This window comes from Musca domestica, unplaced genomic scaffold (genome assembly GCF_030504385.1).
Source record: "Musca domestica strain aabys unplaced genomic scaffold, Musca_domestica.polishedcontigs.V.1.1 12, whole genome shotgun sequence".
NCBI lineage: Eukaryota > Metazoa > Arthropoda > Insecta > Diptera > Muscidae > Musca > Musca domestica.
This window is the reverse complement of record NW_026712155.1, coordinates 7,213,924-7,240,893: the sequence shown is the minus strand read 5'-3', so window position 1 is coordinate 7,240,893 and position 26,970 is coordinate 7,213,924. Positions and strand designations below refer to the sequence as shown.

The 26,970-nt window shown below is 37.4% G+C and overlaps 1 protein-coding gene across 1 annotated transcript in view; it reads right to left on the bottom strand.

Moving 5' to 3' along the window:
- Window positions 1-224: 224 nt before the first annotated feature.
- The window catches only part of LOC101893224 (uncharacterized), a 58,051-nt gene continuing 31,305 nt past the window's right edge, over window positions 225-26,970 (bottom strand). The window contains exons 2-4 of the mRNA XM_005190645.4: window positions 11,019-11,344; window positions 10,250-10,457; window positions 225-636 (exon numbers count right to left, since the gene is read on the bottom strand). Coding sequence (XP_005190702.1) covers window positions 397-636; window positions 10,250-10,457; window positions 11,019-11,182 — 612 coding nt within the window. The 5' untranslated portion in view covers window positions 11,183-11,344 and the 3' untranslated portion in view covers window positions 225-396. The remainder of the gene's footprint in view (window positions 637-10,249; window positions 10,458-11,018; window positions 11,345-26,970) is intronic.

Genomic DNA, 26,970 nt, shown 5'->3' with positions numbered 1-26,970 from the left:
ATATCGTTGGGATGTTTACTTTAAATGTAATTGAGGTCAATTTGGACAAGAAAAAGGAGAAGATGGAGAGGAAGGAAATTAATTGCAGAAGGGGAATAGGGAAAATATAACAAGTTGGTTAAACGATATGAAAAGATGAAACCCTTTAATTCGTTTGCTGTTAAGGAAAGGGATTTGAGTATTCTTACCTTTGCCTGGAATAATTAAGAAAAACTCATCAAATGTCCTTGCTTTATTTCTCCAGTCATTTAGAATAAATTTTATTTCTTTATTTATTATTAAAATTATTAGTTGAAAATACACATTTTAATAAAACGCATTTTAGTTTAAGCTAGTTTGTATGCCTCTGCTGCTGTTGTCCCTGTATGTTTATAGATATGCATGACTCTTTCATCCTTAGAAATGTACATGGAAATCCAAAATATGAAAATCCAGATGAAACTCCATGTGATGATCCACATCGACATTGGGCAATTCCATGTATTTGACATAGGCCAAAAATGTTGTCCAGCACATGCTGAAGAACGAAGTAAATACCACCTGATTTTGAACTGGCACCAGGGCAAAGTTCACCGTCTGCACACAGGGCCAATAGATGACACCAATGCGATAGGCATCTAGGAATTTTGTGGCGACCTAGGGGAGAGACAAAAAGAGGAGGGAAATGGGAATATGAAAGATATAAATCTAACCAGTAAGGAAAGGTCAAAAGTCGGGCGGGACCGACTATAAAAAAAATAAAAAAATAAGGACGTTGAGTTTTTAAAGTATTTTTTCAAGGACCCTCCATCCAAAAGACGTGGATTTTTTTAAAGAATATTTTTCAAGGACCCTCCATCCAATAGACTTGGATTTTTTTAAGAATTTTCGCGAGGACAATCGACCAAATAGGCGCGGATTTTTTTTAGATTTTTTCAAGGACCCTCCACTCAATAGACTTGAATTTTTAAAGATTTTTTTCAAGGACCCTCCATCCAATGGACGTGGATTTTTTAAAGATTTTTTTTCATGGACCCTCCATCCAATAGACTTGGATTTTTTAAAGAATTTTTTCAAGGACCCTCCATCCAATAGACGTGCATTTTTCAAAAATGTTTTCATGGACCCTCCATCCAATAGACGTGGATTTTTTAAAAAATTTTTCAAGGACCCTCCATCCAATAGACGTGGATTTTTTAAAGAATTTTCTCAGGGACCCTACATCCAATAGACGTGGATTGTTTAAAGATTTTCTTCAAGGACCCTACACCCAATAGACGTGGATTTCTTAAAGAATTCAAGGACCCTACACCTAACAGACGTTTTTTTTTTAAAGAGTTTTTTCAAGGACCCTACACCCAATAGACGTGGATTTTTTAAAGATTTTCTTTAAGGTCCCTACACCCAATAGACATGGATTTTTAAAGAATTTTTTCAAGGACTATACACCCAATAGACATGGATTTTTTAAAGATTTTCTTCAAGGACCCTACACCCAATAGACGTGGATTTTTTAAAGAATTTTTTCAAGGACCCTACACCCAATAGAAGTGGATTTTTTAAAGATTTTTTTCAAGGACTATCAATCCAATAGACCTAGAATTTTCAAATAATTTTTGTAAGGACCGTCGACAAAATAGACTTCGATTTTTTAAAGAATATTTTCAGGAATCATCGATCCAATAGACCTAGAATTTTTAAATAATTTTTGTAAGGACCGTCGACCCAATAGACTTCGATTTTTTAAAGAATATTTTCAGGAATCATCGATCCAATAGACATTGATTTTTTAAAGAATTTTTGCAAGGACTCTCAACTCAAAAAATTGGATTTTTTAAAGAATTTTTCCAAAGACCCTCCATTCAATAGAGTTGGATTTTTTAAAGAATTTTTTCAAGGACCCTCCATCCAATAGACCTGGATTTTTTAAAGAATTTTTTTCAAGGACCCACCATCCAATAGACGTGGATTTTTTAAAGAATTTTTTCAAGGACCCTCCATCCAATAGACGTGGAATTTTTAAAGAATTTGTTTCAAGGTCCCTCCATCCAATAGACGTGGATTTTTTAAAGAATTTTTCAAGGACCATTGACCCAACGCAATTTGTTTTTTTTTATAGAATTTTTTCAAGGACCATAGACCCAATAAATTTGGATTTTTTAAAGAATTTTTCAAGGACCATTGACCATTTTTTTTATAGAATTTTGTCAAGGACCCTCTATCAAATAGACTTGGATTTTTTGCAGAACTTTTTCAAGGATCATCAACCCAATAGACGAGGATTTTATAAAGATTTTTTTCAAAAGCCATCGACCCAATAGACGTGGAGTTTTAAAAGAATTTTTTCAAGGACCATCTATCCATTAGACGTGGATTTTTTCAAAAATTTTCTTTTTCAAGGACCATCTATCCATTAAAAGTGGATTTTTTCAAAAAAAAAAATTTTTTTCAAGTACCCTGCATCCTATAGACTATATAAAGGCGTTGTACCATAATTCCACATTCCAAAGGTACTCTATAGATAAAACCTCTAAAACTAGTTTTATTGATATAAAACATTCCATTTGAAGAAATTTTAAATGTTTTACTATCTTTCCATAAATTAAGTAACCTTTTCTCGTAATTACTTATTTAAGCGAAATACTTAATCAATTTTGTCATATTGGCTGATTTAACAGTATTCGAGTGTTCAAGTTTTAAACTTCATACATATTTTATGTTTTCCTTTCCAATCTGTTTTTGTTTATCGCAAGGATGTAGTCGAACCCGACAGAGGTGGGGTGGGGACTAATTAATTGTTTTGCATTATCATTAATTAATGTTTAAAAAATGTTTAAAGTTACAAACTACACCGGGGGGAGAAATAATTCTTCAATGAGCCAAGTTCGGTAAATTGATGGTCTGTTGGAAAATTTAAAACAACCAAAAATTAAGGAGGAGGTAAAATACACGATTGGCTCTTGCGATAAAATTTGAAAACAGTTTAAGGAACGGTATTGTAATTTATGAAAATTATACCAGTATCTTTAGAATTTTTCCGAAATTGAAATTTATAGTCTTTCACCTTCTCCTACCAAACATCTACGCTCCTGTACATACCCCTACCAAAGCCTGTGAATTTTTCAACGACATTAAGATGCTCCAATTTAAATTGCAAACGGCGTCAACAAGCATCACCAAGCACCCATCACGGGTTATTTTTTTTTTCTTCTCGTCTCACTCAGCAAAATGCTACTTAACAACGTTGAAATGTTGTTATCTGCCGTCGAATGAATGGGGCAAACAAACGGGGAGAAATAAATATAACAACAAAAAACGAAAACGGTCTTCATCATCGACATTCACATTCGTATATTCTCCACTTACCTACTTCAACGACATCATCATCATCACCGCCATCGACATCCCCACTGCTGCCAATGGTAATACCGCCATCAAGGTATGGTCGGTGAGTGTGTGTTTGTTTGCTGGCTTGCTTTGCCAGTAAAACAGACAGACAGACGGACAGACACAATACACGACGGCCTATAACGTTCAAGATGATGACGACAAAGACACAATTGACGTGTCAAGTGTGGGGATATACCGTCATTGAAATGTACTTTGTCAGTTACACGGCAGACATGGAGAGACGATTTGCGGAGTGGATTGAATTATTAACGAGGGATGGTTATACAAATTTTGAAGTTTAAAGGATGGTTCTAAAGATTATCAGGTGGCGTTCCGAATCAAGAAGATGAATATGTCTGCTTGGTCGTATAGAGACCACATAGTCTTGTTCTGCAATAACAAGGCCTACATAGAGATAACCAAAATGTCTTATAGAAAATTAGAAGATCGTTTAGACCGGAAAGTCTTCGTATTGAACGTCAGAGGATTTTCTTATAGAAGAACTAAAGATCTTCGTATTGAAGTTAAGAGCTCTTCTTAAAGGTCTAAAAGGTTTTCTTTTAGAAGTCTAGAAGGTCTACTTGTGATGACTACAAGTTCTTGCTTAAGAAACCAGGTGGTGCTCCATAAGAATACGAAAAAGTCTTCCTCAAGAAGACTAGAAGTTCTTTGTACAGAAAACCACATAATCTTCGTATAGAGAACAAGAAAGTCTCTCTTTGAGAGAACAGAAAGTCCTTTCGTAGAAGACCAGATAGCTGGCAGAATTCCGAAAAGTTACTCTTTAGAAATAGGTCTTCCGTAAAAAGGCAAGAAGGATTTCTATGAGACGATAAAACATTCCTCTTTTAGAAAGCCTTCCTTTCAAAGACCTGAAGGTCATCCTTTCGAAGACGAGAAGGTTTTCCTTTTTTAAAGTCTATGGAGGACCAAAAGTTCTTTCCTCAGAAGAGCAGAAAGTCTTGATTTAAACCTTCAGAAGATAAAGCTCCACGAGAAGACCAAAAAGTCTTAAATTAGAAAGCCAAAATGACTTCCAGAAGTAAACCAAACGAACTTCCATTAGAAAACAAGGAGATCTTCCTTTAAAAGTCTTGTAGAAAGACCAGGAGGTCTTTCATGAGAATCTGGCCTGATCCTTCATCGAAAGAACAGAAGGTTTTCCAGTAGCTCCTTCAACCAGACAATCTTCTTTGAGATGACCACGTGCCTTCAAGAACAGAACATATACCTTAGAAGATCAGAGATATTCCATGAGAAGAGCATAATTCTTACATTAGAAGACATGAGGCTCTTCCATTAGAAGACAAGAAGTTATTCCTTGAGAAGATGAGACGTTGTTCTTTAATCTGACAGAAAAACTCCCAAAAATGCTCTTGTGGAACGAAGTCATCTCGAAGTCTTCCCATAAAAAAGACAATCTTCTTAAGGAGGAGCAGAAAATCTTCTTCGAGAAGAGCAGAAGGTCTTCTCAGAGAAGAGTAGAAAGTCTTCACAGAAAAGAGCAGAAGGATTTCTCAGAATAGAGCAAAGGACTTTTCAGAAAAGAGCGGAAGGCCTTTTCTAAGCAGACCAGAAGGTCTTTTTACGAGACCGGAAGAAAGTCTTCTATAAGACGGCAAGATGAAGGTATTTTCATAAAAGACCACTTGAAGGTTTTCTTTTAGAAAACCTTAAAAGATTCTACTCTTGGAAGACCAGATGAAGGTCTTCTCATAGAATACCAGAATATGGTCTTCTCTCAGAAGAGCCGAAGGTGTTCCCACAAAGAAGCAGAAGGTCTTCTCACAGAAAAGCAGGAAGTTCTTTTCACAGAAGAGCAGAAGATTCTCTAGTAGAAGGCCAGAAGGTTCTGTCGTAGTAGGTCTTCTAATCGAAGAGTAGGAGGTCTCCCCATCGGAGAGCAGAAAGTCTCTTATCGAAGAGCAGAAGAAGAGAAGATGCTCTTTTCAGAGAAGACCTCCTTCTCAGAGAAGATCTTCTCAGAGAAGACCTTCATCTCAGAGAAGATTTTTTTCTCTGGGAAGACCTTCTTTTTAAAGAAAATCTTCTTCTCAGAGAAGACCTTCTTCCCAGAAAAGATCTTCTTCTCAGAGAAGACCTTCTTCCCGAGGCAGACCCTGTTCTTAGAAAGGACTTACTGTTGGGAAAATCTTTATTTGAGAAGACCTTCTTTGCAGATCGGACATTTTTCTCAGGAATAACCTTATTCTCAGAGAAAACCATCTTCTTGGGTTAATTTTTTTTTTAAATTTTCCCAAACTTTTCACACTCCCTCCCTACTCGTCAGCATCGTGCCAAAGTGTGCTTAAGTGGATGCCTCTAAAGCAGGTTCCAATTGTTGATTGTTTGGTTAATGACGGACTCAGCGGCGGATTGACTGGGGCTATGAATGAGTGTGCTTGGTTTTGTTAAATTGGTTAGTGTGTATAGGCCAACCGATGTGTATATCGGTAGTTAACACAAATTTGACCACGAGATGCATGGTCACAAAAAGGGTGGACCCCGTTGGGGTGAATGCCTTGAATTTATATTCGATTATAAATCTATTGTCAATAGATAACGAATTCATCCCAGAATAGACATTAATTTTTTGAAATTTGTATTTTTAAAGTCCTCAGAGATCATTCCCTGTGAATCCCCCTTTTCATTTGACCACAATTGCATTGCTGCATATTCATTCATTCAATTGCATTCTGGGCCGCCGTGATAGTCATAGTCACATGGGCTTTTCGTGGTGAGGTAATGGTTAAATTTTCCTTTGCTGTTGTTGTTGCCACTGCCTCCGCTGATGATGTTCACAATGATAATATTGTTGTCACAACGCTGCCTGCTATGGCTGCTCATGTTGGCCCCTATTCACCCTGGCCATTTACGTTGGCCGTAATGATGTTGATGCCCGCAATAACAATGACTTTGGGGAATACTTCCAAACAAAACGGTGGCCAAGTGATATGTGTGTTTCCATATAGAACTGGGAAGGTAGTCAGAAGGGGAATATGTTGAAATTCGGATAAATAGAGATCGATCTCACACATTCTTCTCAACATTTTGAACCATGCCATGCTTATAAAGCCCAAGACTTTGACATGCATTTGCTGTCGATTTTTTTTAATTTTGGCAAAAATCTTAGCCGTGGATCCTCCCATACCTAATGAGCCATGTGAGGCAGTGCGTGCATCGCATGTTACAATGATGATGTGAAATGTAATGAAAAATGCATGTTGCTTGAGTAGTGCTCATTCTTATGGACGGACGGACAGACAGACGGACGGGCGGACGTGCAACGAACAATCGAAAAAAATGCTGTTTGTTTTTGGATGCTGCTTGGCTGCGTCAATTGTTGTTATTTGCAATGTTTTTAACGTTCGTGATGGTGTTTTTTTCCAGCTTCTTCTTCTGCTCGTCGTCCTCCTCCTCCTTCAACTTCTTTGTTTCATTTCCATGTAGGATACATGAATGTTGAACGTTTAAAAATGTGTTCAAAATGTTCAATGGAATTGTTCAAAATGTTATTACATACTTGAAGCCGAACGATGGAAAAAACAATAAAACAGACAACAACTACAACAACAATAACGCACAGCCAGACATATTCATGCGGAATGAGAACATGCCATAAAAATGTTTGCTGTTCGATATCAAGGTGTGTGTATGTGTGTGTGTGTAGTAAGCCTTTTAAAGCATTCGTCCGCATCGATGTTGTACATCAATTTTTATGGCTGTGCTTAATTATCAGAGGAGTCGTCTGACGGCACGACAGACAAACAGCCATAGAGACAATGTTTGTTCGTTGATGTCTGACAAAAGTACTACTACGGATTGAGAATCACTTAAGGAATATGACAACGACAAGTTCATTTAAATTTATTTATGCCCACACAGTTTTGAATACAACCGAACCGAACCGAACAGAACCATCCATCCAACCAACAACCAAACAAACAAAACGAAATGCTTAAGTGACTGACAGACATCTCCTAAATGAATGTATGACGACCATGCATGCATGACATAGATGAAATCATTGTTTCTGCAGAGCCTTTTTAACGAGACAAATGTAAATTAAATTTTTTGAGGGTTTTTTTTTAAAATATTCGTTGTGGGGTTTCAAGGAATTTTAAACAAAGTGGAGTGGAGTTTTCATCGGAAATGAAGCTTGAAACGAAGTGAGAGTTTCTCCGGGGGAATTGCATACATAATTTCATTGTGAATATTAAACAAATCTAAACCAAACTATTAGGAACCTTTTTTTTGGTAACGAAATTTAGTACTACAATAGTTTGGGTCGGAGGACAAAAATATTAGATTCTGGAGAATCCATCATAGAAGCTCAGAGCTAAGCAGAGGCTAGTAATTCTGTAGACAAGATTTTTTTCATAGACCACCTCCAAAGACCTGATCTGTTGATCTTCTTCAAACAGCCCTAGATCTTCCAAATTATGCCCTCTGAAGTAAAGTCCCTTGGAGTATCTCTAAATCACTATTCCAAATCTTCTTGGAGAGACTGTTTCGCATGAGAAATGTTTGGCTTTTCGTTATAGATCTGTTGATTTTCTTGTAGAAGATCCATTAGGTCATCCTAAGATCTGTCGATTTTTTCAAAAAAGAATTTCAAATGGTTGCTTCAAAATCTGTCTGATCTGTTAATTTTCTCACAAAAGATGTGTAGATTTTCAAAATTTTTTCTCGCCATAGAATTTGATTTTATTTTCATCTCATAAAAAATCAGCGGATCTTCCAAAAGAACATCTTTAGGTCTTTCTGTAGAAAAAAAAGTGGATATTCTCCTAGGGGATATGGCGGCCTTCTCATAGAGGACCTTGTCTTTGAAGATATAGGTATCTTTTCACAGAAGATGTCTCGAAAGAGATATGTGGATCTTAAAGAGGATATATGGATCTTTTCATAGATATTTTCTTAGAATACATTCGATTAGATTAGATTTTTAGCTCCTTCCGCAGAAGATCTCTAGATTTTATTTTTTTTTTGGATAATCTCTAGATCTCACAAACGATCTCCAGATTTTGTCAAAGACGTTTTGTGGATCTTTCCATAAAAGATGAATAGGTTTTCTCAAAGATGATCTTTAAATATTCTCTCAGAAGAACTCCTCTCAAAAGTTCAGTTGATCTGTTCTCAGAAGATCTGTAGATCTTTTTCTAGAAGACCTGTCAAAGTTCTCCTGAAAATTCTCCACATAGATCGGTGGATGTTATCTGAGATGATCTGCAGAAATTTTCTCAGATTATCTTCTCTCAGAAGACCTGCAGGCATTTTCTCAAAAAATCCGTGGATCGCCTCTAGGAAGATCTGCAGATCTTATCCCGCAAGACCTGTAGAAGTTCGTTCTCCGTGGTCCTTCTCTTAGAGGACCTTGTTATTCAGAATGTCAGAAGATTTCTGAAAGAGGAAATGTGAATCTACTGACAGAAGATCTTTTCAGAGAAGGCATTCGCACAGATGATTGTCAGCTCCTCTCATGGAAGTTATGTAGATTGTTTTATTGGATGATCGCACAGACGATCTCCAGATTTTGTCAAAGAAGGTTTGTGGATCTTTCAATAAAATAGGAGTAGGTTTTGTCACAGAAAAGCTTTAAATATCTTCTCAGAATATCTCTTCTCCAAAATTCCCCTCGAACTGTAGATTTTTTCTCAGAAAATCTGCAGATATTTCCTCAGAATATTTTTTTTCAGAAAACCTGTAAATATTTTTTCAAAAAAAATCTATAGATCGTTTCTAGGAAGATCTGTAGATCTTATCCCGAAAAATCTGTAGAAGTTCTTTTAAAAAATTGTAGTTTTTCTCTCTGAGGATCTTAAGATCTTATTTCAGAAAATTTCAGAAGGTCTTCTCTAACACGATTTTCATATATTCTCTGATATGTAGATCTTCTTTCAGAAAATCTGTAGAAGATGTGAAGAACATATTATAAGTAAACTGTTGATCTTCTCATAGATGATCTGTAGGCCTCCTCTTAAAAAATCTGACGATTTTCTCCGTGTAGAAGTAATATAAAACCTACAGGTGTTCCTCTAAATGATTTATAGATTATCTAATACATGATCTCTCAATCTTCTCAAAGAAGATCTTTGGGTTTCATACCGAAGATTTACTTACAGAGGATATGTAAAACTTATCGGAGAAGATCTGAAGATCATCTTCTATGAGATGACCTTCTAATCTTTGCTTAAATTTGCTCGATTTTACTCGAGAGTGAAAAATACTAGTGGGAGCAAGTGCTTGAAGAGCAGGTGTTCTACACGAAGTTTACTCTCCACTTTTTTGTTTTATATGAGAGCGCTCGCGACTTATACCTGCTTGAAAAATAAGAGTGAGAGTAGAAATTCTTGAAAAAGAGTAGAGTACTCTGAGTGAAATCGAAGGGAAAACATTTTTTTTTTGCTGCAAATAGCAGAAAACGATCAAAACACACTCACTTTTATTAGAGCGGTCTGGAAATAGAGGGAGCATACTCAATTGTTTTACTCGCAGGAGTACATCCGCTCGAAGTCGAGTAGAGAGTAAGCTCTGCTATCTAAGAACTCTGTCGTAGAAAATTGTGATTTTCTTTGTTGATTTTTTATAAAAGAGTCACCGATTTTTTTTGGAGAAAATCCAGGGAAGAGAATGGCAGATCCATAGATCTTCTGTTCCTTATCCTTTAGATATGAAATATATAGTTCTTTTGTATAGTTTGAGAATATTTTCAAAAATGTTCTGCGTATATTTTCAATACCGTTAGATCTTAAATTGCTCAAATCAATAAAGTCATTAACTCAGGAGATATTTTTGTCTTATTGCCACCATCTGCAAAGTGGCGTTGCTTTCCTATCAATAAAGTGTTCCAATATAAAATAATTAGCGCAACACTTACCTCATGCTTGGCTTCCTCATACGTTTTGCCCTCCATCAGACTCATGGTGAAGAGAAATGTACTAATGGCCATTGGATCGTAGCCGGCTTGCTCTGTAATCGCTTTGCAAAAAGACGATTTGATGTCAGTGCGTGGCCACATGATAGAGGCCAGACGCATCCATGCATAGACTGTGGGACCCATAAAGAAGCAACCGAATAAACTGAATCTGTCAATAAGAGAAGAAATACAGAGCGAGAGAAAGAGAGGGGGAGAGAAGAGAAAACACACTCAAGTTATTGAAGTCCAAGTCCATTAAATACAATAAGAGTGGGAGGCAGGGATGGATGGATGTGCGGATGCATGGTTGGATACTCCTACCCACCCACTATCAATACTGCTGATGTTTTTGTTGTTGACTGTTTACACAGGGGTGTCAGTGCAATTAATGACTGTTTGTTCAACTTGATGTTGGGTGTGGATTGGTTGATGGCCATCGTTGTTGGCAGTCGGCTTGTTTGTCTCTGTGTCTGTCTGCCTGGCGGTCGCTCAATTGGTCCCAGCATGCACACACTACACGTTTACTGTCTGTTTCCGGTGTAATGCAATGGAGTCTTGAGCCCCACACAGACACTTGCAGTCATTTATGGGTCTTTGGTTAATTAAGGTGTTAATTATTGTTGATCAATGTTCGGAGGGTGAGTGGGAGTGAGATGCTTGTCATGAATGACTGTTGTTTATATTTTCAATTTTAACGAATGAATCCAGAATCAACAAACCCCAAACTTACTTAAGACATTTCTTCCAGTCATATGTGCGGAATGTCCGTTTCTCGATCAGTGTTTGCTCAGCCAATGAACCACAAGGCCACAGCAGGCCATAGGCTAGCATGCCACGCAATATCTTGTATTTGTGTGTAAATTCTGAAAATTTTCGCAACATTAATATGCGCATTTTTGTTGCTGTTTTTGGTCTAGGAGAAGGTGCGGGCGATTTTAAATTTATTTAGAGTGGTATTTTTAAGGTTGTTTGCAGGATATGTGTGATTGTGCTTTAAGCAGGAAAGTGTTCCTTTTTTTGGGGTTGCTTTGCGAATGATGTTTTTTAATACTGGTGCTACAAAGAAAAAAAAGGAGGAAGAAATCTCATTAGTACGATATGAAACAAATTAAAGACCACGAAAAAATAATCTTAGAAAATATGGGTATTCTCATGGTGAAATTTGGTGTAGAATATTACTTCGTTTGACACTTTCTATCGAAGCGAGTTATACCCACAGTTACTTTTCAGAATCTTCACAGAATCACTTTCTGAGCCGATTTATGCACGTCAGTCAGTCCGTCCGTTCATGTGTTCTTGTGAACAAAATGCAGGTCACATTTATTATGCGATTGAGATGAAACTTTGCAAACAAGATTTGTTTGGCCCAATTACGAATCATATTGAAATTGGTGAGAATCGGTTCAAATTTATATATACCTCCCATATATATCTTCAACCGATTTCGAGTTAATTGTGCACAAATGGCAAATATTCGTCCAAATGACCTGTATTTTGGTACATCTCACCGAATTCAGTCTAGAATCAAGATAATAAAAATTTGGAGAAAATCGTTTCAGATATAGCTGTAGCTCCCATATATATATGTTTCATCCGATTTGAGGTTTTGAGTCACATGCGAAATATGCACTCCAGAAGAATGAATGAATTTGGTACAAGACATCAGATCCTGCTCGAAAATATCTCTGTCATATGAATTCATCCTATAGTGCTTCAAATTCGGTCCATTCAGATATAGCTCGGTTCAGATATATGTAACTATAGCTCCCATACAGGGTGTGCTGAAAAAACTGCAACAAAGTTAAACGCCATAATTTTTACAATTTTTTTTTAATTTTATTGAATGAAAGTAAAACATGTCGGAAATAACATCGGATTTTAGAATAAGCTTAGATTTGTTTGAATTGGTCACCTTTGGCACGAATTATGATCTCCAAATGGCGTATGAAACCGTCACACATTGCCCGAATGTTGCTCTGCGGTATTTTGGCCCACTCCCGGCGAAGAGCCTGCTTGAGGTGATCGACACTTTGGTATTTTTCAGTGCCAACCTTGGTGCCGAGTCCTATTGGAATGTCCAACGTCTGCGGCCAAATGTTTGCGTGCCCAAGGCTTCAATATATTCGGCATGTATTCTGATGCCACGGTCGATTAAAACGAGCGGAGAGCGACCATCGGCTGTTATGTCGGCCCACACCATCACCATGGCTGGCGCTTGAGTTCTGGTGGTCAACCGAAGGTGCACATTTTCAGCTAACCTCTTTGGCCAGAAAATACGATCATTTTGTTTGTTTACAAACTGCTGGACAACGAATGTTTTCTCATCGGAGAAAACCAAATTCGGCAGTTCACCACTTTCGGCCAAGCGAAGCAACTCTTTAGCTCTTTTGAGTCTATTTTCTTTCTGTTGTTCTGTTGCGGTGTACGTTCTTGCACTTTTCGGAATTTTAATGGCCTTACCCCGAGCTCATTTTTCAATATTTGCCGTATGAAATATTGCGATATGTGCAGCTCACGATCCATTTTTCGGCCATTGCGACGCGGGTTTCGATCATGTCGCTTCTTTACTTTTCGAACCATTTCTGCTGATGTTGCTATTTTCTTTCGTCCGCTTCCTTGACGTCGGGCTATGCTACCAGTAACGAGCGATGGTACGATACGCAAAAGATTTATTGACATTTAAATGCTGAAGTGCTCTAACGATAGTCACTTGTGGGTTTTCCAGCCACATATAAAGAAATCACAATATCACGCTTGAATTCCATCACGAATAACTTTTTTTCTGGAGAATTCTCACCAAAATGCTTTTGTACGCTTCTAAACAATATAATAAGCTGTCACTGGCATAATTTTAACAGCTGTCAGATGAGTGGCTTAGAAATGACAGCAATCTAAAGTTGGTTGCAGTTTTTTCATCTCACCCTGTATATATGTTTTATCCGATTTGTGGTTTAGAGTCCCTCACAACCGTAATATGCACTTCACAACAATGGTTCCAGATATCTGATACAGCTCTGAAATAAATGTATCGAGTTTTGTCAAAAATAGTTCAGATGTGGATATAGCTCCCATACATATCTTCAATCGATTTCGGGTTTATTGTACACCAAATGGCCAGAATCAGTCCGAAATCCGATTTTGGTACATCCAACCGAGTTCGGTCTACAAGCAGGTACATCGAATTCGGAGAAAATTGGATCCGATGTAGCTGTAGCTCCTATATATATGTTTCATCCGATTTTAGGTTTTAAGTCCCTCACATGTGTAATATGCATTCGATAACAATGATATTTGGCACCAGATATCTTATAAAGTTCGGAAATACCTTTGCCAAATTTTATCGAGAACGGCTAAGATTTGAATATAGCTCCCATATATATTCTTAATCCGATTTCAGGATTATTGTGCAAATAATAGCTAATATCAGCCCAAATGCAACTCGGCTCCGATATATTTTTTATACCCTCCACCATACTATAGAGGGTATATTAACTTTGTCATTCCGTTTGTAACTTCTCGAAATACTCATGTCAGACCCAACAAAGTATATATATTCTTGATCAGCGTAAAATTCTAAGCGATGTCCGTCTGTCTGTCCGACCGTCTGTTGTAATCACGCTATCTTTCGAATGAATTGAGATAGATGGCTAAAATTTTGCACACATGTTTATTCTTCCAGTAGGCAGGTTAAGTTCGTAAATGGGCTATGTAGGTCCACGTTTTCATATAGCCCCCACATAACGGTACCTCCCTATATTCGGTATTTTGATGGTTTTAGCGTAATTATTAACCGGAATTGTTTCAAAATTGGTATTTGAAGTTCATTTTGGGAACTACAGTCTGTGACAGAAAATTGTCTGTGCTGGTCCAGGTCTTCGTATATTCGGTATTTTGACGATTTTAGTTACAATATTCACCGGAATTGTTTCAAATTTGGTATTTGAAGTTCAAAATGGATACTACACCCTAAGACAGAAAATTGTCTGGGCAGGTCCACGTCTTCGTATAGCCTCCATATAACGGTACCTCCCCATATACGGTATTTTGATGATTTTAGCGTCATTATTCACGGGAATTGTTTTAAATTTGGTACTTGAAGTTCAAAATGGATACTACACCCTAAGACAGAAAATTGTCTGTGCAGGTCCACGTCTTCGTATAGCCCCCATATAACGGAACCTCCCAATATTGGGTATTTTGATGATTTTAGCGTCATTATTCACCGGAATTGTTTCAAAATTGGTATTTGAAGTTCGTTATGGGAACTACAGTCTGTGACAGAAAATTGTCTGTGCGGGTCCAGGTCTTCGTATGGGCTCCATATATCAGTACCTCCCTATATTCGGTATTTTGACGATTTTAGGTACAATACCCACCGAAATTGTTTGAGATGTGGTATTTGAAGTTCGTAATGGATGCAACAGGCTGTAACAGAAATTTGTCTATGCAAGTCCAGGTCTTCGCACAGCTCCAATTTAACGGCACCTCCTCATATACGATATTTTGATGATTTTAGCTACATTATTCACCGTTTATTTCAAGTTTCGAATTTGAATATGGTAATGGCTTATGACAAACAATGCCTATGTATGTCCACGTCGTATAGACCCCAATATAACGGCTATATTCGGTATTTTTAAAATTTTAACAGAATTTTTTAAGGATTTTATTTTTTGAAAATTTCCAAATTCGTTGCAAATGGCGGAGGGTATTAAAAGTTCGGCCCGGTCGAACTTACTACTCTTTAACTTGTTTATTTCAATATAATCCTTCTCCAAGTGATATCATGCTATCTATAGCAAATTATAACTGCCCTAAAAGTTGATAGGTGATATAATCTACATGAAATAAATGCTCTACTAAATATGCATAGTGGAGTAGAGTCGATCTTCCGCCCGACTTTTGACTTTTCCTTAAAGGTTTTATAAACGCTTATCCGTAAAATACTCGAAAAATTCACGATTATCTTTTAAAATAGTCGTTAGATCCATTACTATCCTCAAAAAAACTTCTTCAAAATCACCCCGAACTGTTGATTCTTCAAAAAATTGTCCTTAAAAATTCACAACAAGTTACGATATTTTCTTGGAGTTAATATCAGTCATTCTATGGAATGTCCAATGTTTATGGTCATAGCGATTAAAATTGGGCGTAATTTTAAAGTACTGCTGTTTTTTGTTGTTTTATTTGGTTTTAGTCCACACCCAAAGCAAAAGTTGGCAAAGGCCACATTTGGGTGCTACACCACTCGTTCATGTTGTCTGTCTTCTCAGGGTAATTCCATGCATTTAAAAACACATTTGGAAATTTCAATTCACTTTTAAATGCCAACAAATGTTGGTGGGTAATCTCCGGCGTCCGTCCGTCCGCCCATGCAATGGAAACAGGAAAAAAATGGAATTGCTGAGATTTACAATAAAACCAGTCCAAACAACCTAGGAAAAAGGGTGCACAAGGCATCTTCAGCTTTTCCAAAAAAGTAAAACAAGTACCCTCATTGCTTGGCATTCATTGGCACAATATCCTCATCATCCTCATCGTTTGCCTCAACATCTTAAATTACTTCATGGCGGAAATTAGCCTGAGGTGGTCGCTTTTATTTTGGTGTTTTTGTTTCTCTCAATTCTTTTTTTTGGTTAAGGTTGGCCAGGATGTTTATGATGGTTGGTTGGCTCGCTTGATAGCTGTTCGTCGCCGTTTTGTTTGTTTGTTTTGTAATTGCATGTTGACGGGATATTCTCCTTCACACCATCATCATCATCATGGTCGTCGTCGTCGCCGTAGTCATTGAAAGACAGCGAGCACTACTTCACTTAATTACTTTTGGTAAATCGTAGGATTTTGGATTTTCACTTTGATTTTCATGTTAAAGCAATTTGGCAGCTGTTGAAATTTTCAAGAGATGACATTTAAGCAGGCAAAGGGAAAGGAAACCAAGTATATGTGTATAATTTCAAATGCCACACACACACACTCGCACTCACATATCTTTTGTACAAGTATTTAGAAATAGAAGTGGGAAATTTCTCATTACCTCTTTTTTGGGACAGACAGTCTCCTGCGAGAATTTTTAAAGATTTGTAATTTAACAACCTTTTGTTTGGGTGTGTGGGGGTTAAATCACTTGTAGCGTATCCGCATTTACTCACACTTCAATGTGTTCAGTCATCCATCCCTTCCATTTGCTTGTTAGAATTTCCAAGGTAAAGTGCAGTGGGGAAATTACAAACAGATATGCAGGCAGGCAGGCAGGGAGAGGATAGGGAAATGACGTTTACATTACGAGACCATTAATGAAAATTGAAACATGTTTAGCATATTTAAAGAACTTTCAAAATAACATTGAAAACATTTTGTTTGTCTGTCAAACATCTGCCACCTCTATGCGAAATGTTTGACGTCGAGGGGAAGACGTTAATGATATTTTAATGTACGGAAAGTTGAAATGCATAATATATTTGTGATAGGTATAGTTCTGTGGGGATTGAAACTTTATTATTACAATTTTCCAGTGGGATGGGAAGACTGAATCCTGAGCTATGATTAGAATGGAAAATTACCAACTTAAAGAATTTTAACAATTTTTTGGAGTCTATAATCAACTAGAATCGTGAAATTTTAAAGAGTTTTTTCCATAGACACTCAGAATTAAAAATTGTAGATTTTTAAGACCATGGATGGTCAGAGCTATATAACAATATTTTCAGGGAATTTGGCTATAATCGTAGATTTTTTTATGGAATATTTTTCAAAAGTCATTTAAGAACATTTTTCAAGGGCCATTGTAATTGTGTATTCTTAGGAATATTTCTTCGGACCATTGAAATTATAAAAGTAGATTTTAAGGAATATGTTTCAGGACATCAAAGCTATAATCGTGAATTTCTTTAAGGTATAAATTGCAAAAACCAATTGAGCTGTATTTTTTTTTAATAATTTTTTTAAAATTTAAGGACCATTGAAGTTCCAAAGGCTAATAAAGCCATAATCGCGGATTTTGAGGGATCTTTTTCAAAGAACCACCTTAGCTGGGTCTTTTCTTTTTATAAAATACCTTCTAGAGGTTTTCTGTTTAAAGCAAACCTTATCTAGGTCTTCTGTGTTTCTGCAGAATTTGTAGCTCTCTGTTGTCAGAATTTTTAGTTCTTCTGGCAAAACATTTTGAGATCTTTTAGACAATCAGTTGTCTCCTGATAATGTTCCGAAGATTTAATATATACAGTGTGAGATGAAAAAAATGCAACCAACTTCAGACTGCTGCCATTTTTAATCCACTCGTCCGACAACTGTTAAAACTATTCCAGTGACAGCTCATTATATTGATGACAAGCGTACAAAAGCATTTTGGTGAGAATTTTCCAGAAAAAAATTATTCGTGATGGAATTCAAGCGTGATAGTGTAATTTCTTTATATTTGTCTGAAAAACTCCAGCATTTAATTGTGAATAACCATTTTGTGTCTCGTACCATCGCTCGTTACTACCAGTATCACGGGCAGCGTAGCCCGACGTCAAGGAAGTTGACGGAAGAAAACAGCAACATCAGCAGAAAAGTAAAGAAGCGACTTGATCGAAACCCGCGTCGCAATGCCCGAAAAATATCTCGTGAACTGGACATATCGCAATATTCTACTCGGCAAACAATGAAAAATGAGCTCGGGGTAAAGCCATTGGAATTCCAAAAAGTGCAAGAACTTACACCACAACAGAAAGAAAATAGACTCAAAAGAGCTAAAGAGTTGCTTCGCTTGGCCGAAAGTGGTGAACTGCCGAATTTGGTTTTTTCCGATGAGAAAACATTCGTTGTCCAGCGGTTTGTAAACAAACAAAATGATCGTGTTTACTTGCCAAAGAGGTCAGCTGAAAATGTGCACCTTCGGTTGACCACCAGAACTCAAGCGCCGGCCATGGTGATGGTGTGGGCCGCCATAACAGCCGATGGTCACTCTTCGCTCGTATTAATCGACCGTGGCACCAGAATATTATAGCGAAAATATTCTGGAGGGTGTATTAAAGCCTTGAGCACGCAAACATTTTGGCCAACAGGACTCCACCACACCATCGCACTTAGCACGCGCTAATTAGGTTCCTCGCTTCATTTCCAGCGCACAATTGCCACCAAAATCTCCGGATACCAATCCGTTGGACCTATTCTCCTATTGTGTCTGTAGTATTTTGGAAAGTAAGTTTGGCACTAAAATATACCATAGTGTCGATCAACTCAAGCGAGAGCTTCGCCGGGAATGGGCCAAAATACCGCAGAGCAACACTCGGGCAGCGTGTGACGTTTTCATAGGCCGATTGAAGGCCATAATTCGTGCCAAAGGTGACAAATTCGAACAAATCTAAACATATTCAAAATTTTTACGCTATTTCCGACATTTTTGCGTTTGACTTTGTTGCAGTTTTGTTTATCTCACCCTGTACGTATGATATGCCTGGTGTAAAAAGAAGCCTTCTTAAGGTCTTCTAGCAAACAAATATTTTCTGAAGATCTTCTATCTAAGAAAATTATTCGCTTACAGGAGGTCTTCTGGTCAATTGTATAAAGAAGAGGTGGAGAATATTCTGGCAGAGAGGATCGATCTGTACCATATTTATAACATATCTTGTATTTATGGAAATATAAATAAATAGTCCATGTCAGAATGGAATCGGATGTTAATATTGCGTTTTTTGAGCTTCATAGATATTCAAAATTTTGACCCTTTTTGGGGGAGGTACACACAAGGAGTGGCCCGATATATCCCATTTTCAGATTATACTATTGAAGAGAACGGAATGTTTATTTCGGATTTTATGTTCTTTTTTATTAATCAAAACTTTGACCCTTTGTGTGGGAGGTGCCGGAAGGAATGGTCCGATCCCTTTCATATTTACAACATTTTGTGTTTTGATGGAAATATTGAGATGTGCCAAGTCAATTGAGATGTGCCAGACAATCGGACAATTACATCACATATTATAAGAGTTATAATTATTCAAAATTATGACCCTTTGTGTGGGAATTAATTGATGGAGTGGACCGATATTGTCCATTTTCGCACCAGACCTAGCACTGATGCAAATATTAGGATTTGCAAAGTTGGAGCAACATCGGATTATCCTTTCTCTTTATTTACGGTAAATTATTTTCTTTGAATATGTGGACATTTTGTGTGGGAGGTACCAGAAGGAGTGGGCCGATATTGCCCATCTACGAACTAGATTTATACTTGGCCATAATATTACGATGTACCAAGTTTGGACCAAATCGGATACTCCTTGCATGGCCCGCGTAGGCATATCAAAATATAACAAACACACATGTATATCCGTGGGATGTGTTGCAAGTCTAATTAAAGCCCACATCTATCAACTTTTTAGATTAGCAAAAATAATCCCCCAACCCTCTTCAGGAGTGAATGTTATAATTTTTGTTTTAAACGTTATACACCCATCCTACAACCGTTTTCGATTTTTGTTTCTTGTTTTTCTGCGATACGTTACAATGATGTTGATAAGACACACGAGACAAATAACATTGGAAATGCCATGCATCCCAAACGAATGTCGAATTTTTATTTTATTTTTTTTTTTTTCGGGAAACCACCCATACCGTTGGCCATGCCATCGAACCAAACAATGGAAATCTATTGCAATGTAGCCAACTTCCTTAATTATTTAAACAAGCCAATGGCAGGCAGGCAGGGCGGCCGGACGGCTGGCAGTCAGGCGGTGGCACTTCATGTGGAGTATTTCTTTGTTGTTGTTGGGTTGTGTTTAGATTTCCCCGGCAAAGACAAGAGCCGAAAACTAAACGTTACCGTCAATTGATTGCGGCGACCGTTAAACTAACGACCCATAGCCTGCCATTCAACCAGTCAGCCAGCCAGCCAAACAGTTGATTTGTTGTGTTAGTTGTAGATTCGATTGCATTGCAACAACAATCCAACCAACCACTTGATATGAAAAAGTTGATCTCGCCATCGCCTACCCTCCTGCATGGTTTCCACCTCCTGCCAACCCACTGCATTGCGCATTGCATTGTTGCAACGTCACTAAATCGAAACATTGGGCGAGTGTTTCGTGTTAAAGATAATTTAGTAGCCACAAAATGTTGTTTCATTTTTTTTGTCCGTTCGTCCGTCCTTCCTTTCCTTGCTGATAAACCAACCAACCAACCGGTAACAGAAAGCAAATTTATTTTGTTTGCTGTCGTCCCCAAAAAAGCGGCTGTGTTTTTTGTACTTCTTCCTTTTATTCGGTTACTTGTGTTAATTCCAAGCAAAAAAAGTATAAGAAAAAGGGGTGCAGCCTTGAATTTTTGTGTCTAAAAGTGTAATAGAGTGGGTCGACATTTAGTCTATATAAAGCCTTATTTTAACCGAACAAATTTTAATGAAACTCGTTATTTTAGATTGTCAGATCCTTTAATTAGGCGTCAATAAAGAACGAATCTTTATAGAACGGGTTCTATAGTCTTCTGTCTAGAGAAAACTTTTAAGGATTGGCAGCAATAGAAGGTCATTAGAAACAGACTGAAGAACTTCTAAAGGTCTTCAGTGGAAAATAACATTAGAAATACCTAGAAGCCATTCTTAGACTTTTCCAAGGGATTCCATAGATAGAAGAGCCAAAATAGGCTTTCAATGCACAGGAGACTTTTTTTAAACCTTCTACGGCTTGCTACTGTAGGGGGCTTGCCAAAGGGTAGCTAGCGATTTTCTAAATCATCTGCCGTTTTTCAAGACTGGCTCTCATTAAGTAGAATGGCCGGTAATTTATTTACACGCAGGCTTCGGCTCGTTGCTCCGCGGGAGCTTCGTCTGGCTGTTACGAGGGAGTTTCGGCTCGCTGTTCCGAAGGAGTTTCGGCTCGTTCTTCCGCAAGAGTTTCGGCTCGCTTTTTCGCAGGGGTTTCGGCTCGCTGTTCCACAGTAGCTTCGGCTCGGGAGGAAACCTTTAGGAGATCTTAAACATATACATAATTTTTCGATTCCTTCTATCAGAAAAAGGCCTTTTAGAGGCCTGCTATAGACCGAAACTTTAAAAGGTTTCCTGTAAAAAGAAGATCTCTCAATTATTTGTAGAGATAAGATATTTGAAAGCTTTTCTATAAAAAGCATTTTATAGACAAACAAATCCGAAAAATTTCATGACCTTTGAAGTATCTTCTCCAGGGAGAGTACATTTGAGAATTCTTTTATAGAGAGAAGACTTGAGAGTTTTTCGACGATTATTGTTCTAAAGAAAAAATGCCTGTCTTCTATAAGGAAAATTTATCTACAGGCGGAGGACTATATCGGTCTTCTATCCAGAAGGCCATTTGAAGAGAATAGATAGACGTCTTCTACACACAGAAGTCTCTGAACACGTCTGCTATAGAGACAATACCTTCCATTCGTTTTCTATTGGGAAACATCATTTTCTGTGCGAAAATCCTTTGAATTGTTTCCTGCAGAGAAAATACCTTCCCAAGTTTTCTATAGGGAATCTTAATTTTCTATATCTTCCATGGACGAAAGTCATTTCAAATATTTTCTGCAGAGAGAAGTCCGTTGGAGGTACCTTTGTAGAGAGAGAGAGAGAGGGAGATAGAGAGAGAGAGAAGTATTCTTGTAAAAAACAGAAGGTATTCGAATTGTCTTCTATAACAGAAGATCGGAATTTTATAGTCCGCGGAGTCTCAAATTGTTTTCTCAACAGGGGAGACCGGCGATCTGAAAAAAGAAATCATCTTCAGAGAGAACCTTTTTTAAAGTCTCTGTAAAGAGAAACTTTTCCAAGTGTCTAAAAAGAGAAGAATTTGTAAGGTCTTCGATAGAGAGAATAACTTTAAAAGGTCTACAGACTGAAGGCCTTTTAAACGTCATCTATAGTGAGAAGACTTTTGAAAGATCTGCTATAGAGAGAAGATCTTTGAATGTGCTTCTATAGCGAGAATGGTATTCTATAGAGAGAACAATTAAAATTTAAAGGACCTTCAATAGAGGGCAGAAATTTTAAAGAAGTCCATAAAAATGCCTTTTATAGAGGGAATATCTTCGAATGGTCTTATATAGAGAGAAGTCCTTTGAGCGTTCTTCTACAGAGAGAAGAACTAAAAACAGTCTTCGATAGACTGAGGATCTTTTAAAAGGTGAGAAGACCTTTTTCAGTTCAATTCCCTTTAGATGAGCTTTCTGAAATAATATCTTTGATAGAATTCAATAAAGAGATGATCTTTATCGTGTCTTCTATAGAGAGAAGAAGAGAGACAGAAGGAAAGAGATCGTTGAAAGGTCTTCTACAGATTGAAGGCCGTTGTAAGGTCTTCTATAGATTGATGACCGTTGAAAGACCTTCTGAGGAAAAAAATTCTTCAATAAAAAGAAGATTTTTGAGAGACCATATATTGAGTCTTCTGTTAAGAGAGTGTCTCTTCTGTGGACAAATGACCTTTGAAGGCCTTCGAAGGTTTTTCTATAGAGGTCCGATCTCTGTAGGAAGAAGAAGGAGATTTTGTATTTCTTGTATAGAGGCCTTCCATAGAAATAGGAAGATTATAGAAAGGTCTTCCATAGACAGAAGGCTCTTGATGATATTTACAAAACACAAAACCTCTGAAGGGTCTTTTTCATATCGAAGTTCTTTTAAAGGTCTTCTTTATACATAATACCATTTTAAGGTCTTCTTTAGAAAAAGGTCCTTGAAAGGACTTCTATAGACATAAGATAATTTAAATATCTTCTTTACACCTTTTCGGGGTCTTCTGTAGAAGATCTTTCGAGAACTTCTATGGACCGAAGACCTCTGTGGAATCTTTGTGTAGAAGACATATGGTAGGCCTTTTATAGAGGATAGTCCTTTGGACAGAATACCCTTTAAAGGATTGCTACCGACATACGATATTTTAATGTCAAAATAATTTTCGAGGTTTCCGAAACAATTAATTTTTTAAGGTCTTCATAATTTAGAAAATTTTCGACACGTCCATAAAAGAAACTTTTAAGGAGTGTTTGGACAGAAGGCCTTTTGGAGGCCTTCTATTGAAAATAGTCCTTGTTTAGAAAGAAACCCCCAAAAAAGTTTTTTTATGGAAAGAAAATCATTTAACCTTTCATATATTTCTCCCCACCCTAATATTTCAATGCCATACAGTAGCAACATATTTGTGCTGCATGCCGTCGATTGTACCACACGTTCGTCCGTCCGTCCTCGAGGCGGTCGTGCATTTAATGTTTCGTGTGTGTGTGTTGTACTTCAAAAGCGTGTGGGTTCTTCGGCAAACAACAGCGCACATGCGGCACATAGCCGTAACAAAACAATGTTTAACGGATCTAAGAGGGGAGATAAAAGTGACAAGATATCGGAGACACACTCGCTCGCTCACTAGCACACAAATGCACGCAAACTTTATATCCCCCGAAAAGATTATGGCTATCAAAACGTGGCATTTTCCCCAAATTCATGGCAATTGTTTAATGACCGGTCGCTCAGTGTTATCCCTTTTGATCGTTGCTTCTGTGATCTAACCCTGCGCCGTGATAAATACTTTTCATGTTTCCGTTGAAGGATTTTTTTTTATCAATGACTTTGTAGTCATTATCATTAGTGTTGCGGATGAGCTGAGGAGAAAGGGGGAAATCTCATTCGAGCAATTGAAGTGGGGAAACCAGAATTGAAGTGGCTGTCTCTTGACGGCATAGTCTAATGGAATTCCGAAAATCCAAAAAACTTCATAAAATCTGTATATTCATGTTATAACAATTTGTCTGAAGAGGAAAGACTGTTTTAGGATCTATAAAAAGATTTACAAAAATGTTATTGAGATAGTGAAATAACCGCCTGTAGATTTCTGATCGATCTAGTAGAGCCTTTGGACATTTTTCAGATCTAGCAAGAAAGTCTTCTATGGCCCTTCAATTGTTGACAATTTTGAGGTCTTCTACGGATAGAAAAAAATTAAGCGATCCTGTGTTGATAGAAAATCAGTAACAAAACTTCTATGGATAAAAGGACTTAAACAGGAGAGTCCCTCATGTCCTCTCTATGACTTTTGTAGAAAGAATATCATTTTCAAGTCTCCCTAAGATAGAGAATTTTCTATGGATCTTTAATACTCGAAAACATATGCAAAACCTTCCATAGCTATGAGAGCTACTATTGTCTTCTCTATACAGTTAAGGACTTATTCAAATGGAACCTCCTATGGGGTGCTGTGTGTGTCTTCTTGAATTGTAATTTCGTTTTGGGGATTATGGGCGTGTTCTATAAATATTTATTTTTTTTTTGTAATCTCAGCCATATTTAAGTCATTTGATACGAGAGAAAGGATAATCCGATTCTGCTCTAACTTTGCTTATCATAATATTTGCATCAGTGCTAGGTCAGGTGTGAAAATGGACAACATTGGCCCACTCCTTCTGGGACCTGCACCACAAAGGGTCAAAATTTTGAATAATTATAACTCTTATAAAATGTGATATAAGAGTCTATCTATTTTTTTATGTTGTAATTACACACATCACAATATTTTTATTAACCCGAGGTGTGGTGCGAAGATGAAATATTTTACTCCACTTCTTCTGGTACCTCCCCCACAAAGGGTCAAAATTTCTAATACCCATGAAACTCATAAAATGTAATATAAACATCCGATTCTATTCAGACTTGGCATATCTTAATATTTCTACTAACACAAGATCTGCTGTGAAGATGGGATATATCGATCTACAACTTCTGGTACCTCCCCCACAAAGGTTCAAAATTTTGAATAACCAAAACGATCATAAAATCCGAAGTAAGCATCCGCTTCTCTTCATATTTCACACATCCCATTATTTTTACTAACACAAGATTTGCGGTGAAGACGGGATATATCGGTCCACTCCTTCTGGTACCTCCCCCACAAAGGGTCAGAAATTGGATAGCCATAAAGCTCGTAAAACGCGAAATAAGCATGTGATTCTCTTCAAATTTGACACATCCCATTATTTCTACTAACACAAGAACTGCTGTGTAGATGGGATATATCGGTCCACTCCTTCTGGTACCTCGCCCACAAAGGGTCAGAATTTGGAATTGCCATTAAGCACGTAAAACGGGAAATTAACCTCCGATTCCATTCAGACTTGTTACATCTCAATACTTCCATCAACACAAGCTCTGTCCTAAAGATGGTAGAGATCGGACCATTTCTTAAGGTACCTCCCCCACAAAGGGTCAAAGTTTTGAGTAACCAAAACGATTATAAAATCCGAAATAAGCACTCGGTTCTCTTAAGAGTTTACGCATCCTATTATTTCTACTAACACAAGATCTGCTGTAAAGACGGGACATTCCGGTCCACTCCTTCTTGTTCCTCCCCCAGAAAGATTCAACATTTTGAATATCCACGAAGCTCATAAAATGTGAAATTAACATCCGATTCCATTCAGACTTGGTAAATCTCCATATTTCCATGAACACAATATCTGTTATAAAGATGGTATAGATCGGACCACTCCTTCTGGTACCTCTCCCTCTAATATCCATGAAGCTCGTAAAACGCGAAATAAGCATCTGATTCTCTTGAAATTTCACACATCTCAATATTTCCACTGACATAAGATCTCCAGTGAAGATGGGACATTTCGGTCTACTTCTTCGGGTACCTCCCCCAAAAAGAGTCAAGATTTTGAATATCCAAGAAGCTCAAAAACGTGAAATTAACATCCGATTCCATTCAGACTTGACAAATCTCAATTTTTCCATCACCCTAAGATATGTTATAAAGATTGTGGAGATCGGATCATTTCTTCTGGAGGTGCCACATAGGGTTCAAGATTTTGAAAAATAAAACGCTCAAATAGAGCGAAATAAGCATCCAACTCCAACCTTTCTGGTACCTCACCCATACCAATATTTTTACCTGCATTAGATGAAGTATGAGACTGGAATACTTCGGTCGACTATATGTGGCACATTCGGGTCCAATCATGTGACAACTTTTTGCATAGGCATATCGGTTTAGTAGATCAGAGTCTTGGATCTTGAACCCGCAGACCGGGTCGAAAATCCAGGTATCCGGGATGGTCACCGATAGAAAGTTTCTTTCCCAATATCAGGGTAATAATACCTTTGGAAAAAAATTTTAAGAAAAATCGATGAGTTTTTAATAAATTTTAGTTTTTTTTTTCGTTCTGACTCCGTCAGACACTCTTCGTTCTACTCCTATAAAAAATTCTACAGTCCCACCGTGTATTGTCTCCAAAAACTATCCTCTCTTTTTTTTAATAATTCGTGGCACTAAAGTATCACCCAATAGAACTTTATTTGATTTTTTTGGTTTGTTTGTAAAACACTCGTACAACATTTCAAAGATATGGTGCCATCACATAGAGGATGATGGTAGTATTGCTTACCGTTTAACGTTTTCTAAAAATTTTCTCATATCTCAGTGAAGGAAGTAGTGGATATAGTCCTAAGCTCGCACGTCACAATATTTATACCATATTTATTTAGGTTCGATACGAAATTGACCATATTTTTACCCATTCCTTGTGAACCTCCTTTGTAGAGGGTCAAAAATCAAATCGTAACAGAAGTCGGAATATATTGAAATAATCGAACATTGGCTGAGGGTATACATCTGATGCTATTTAAGTTGTTTTTCTTTTGTAATTAAATCTTTAAATTTCTTCATCTCTTCGTGTATTTTCAACCATACCCCCCATTGGTT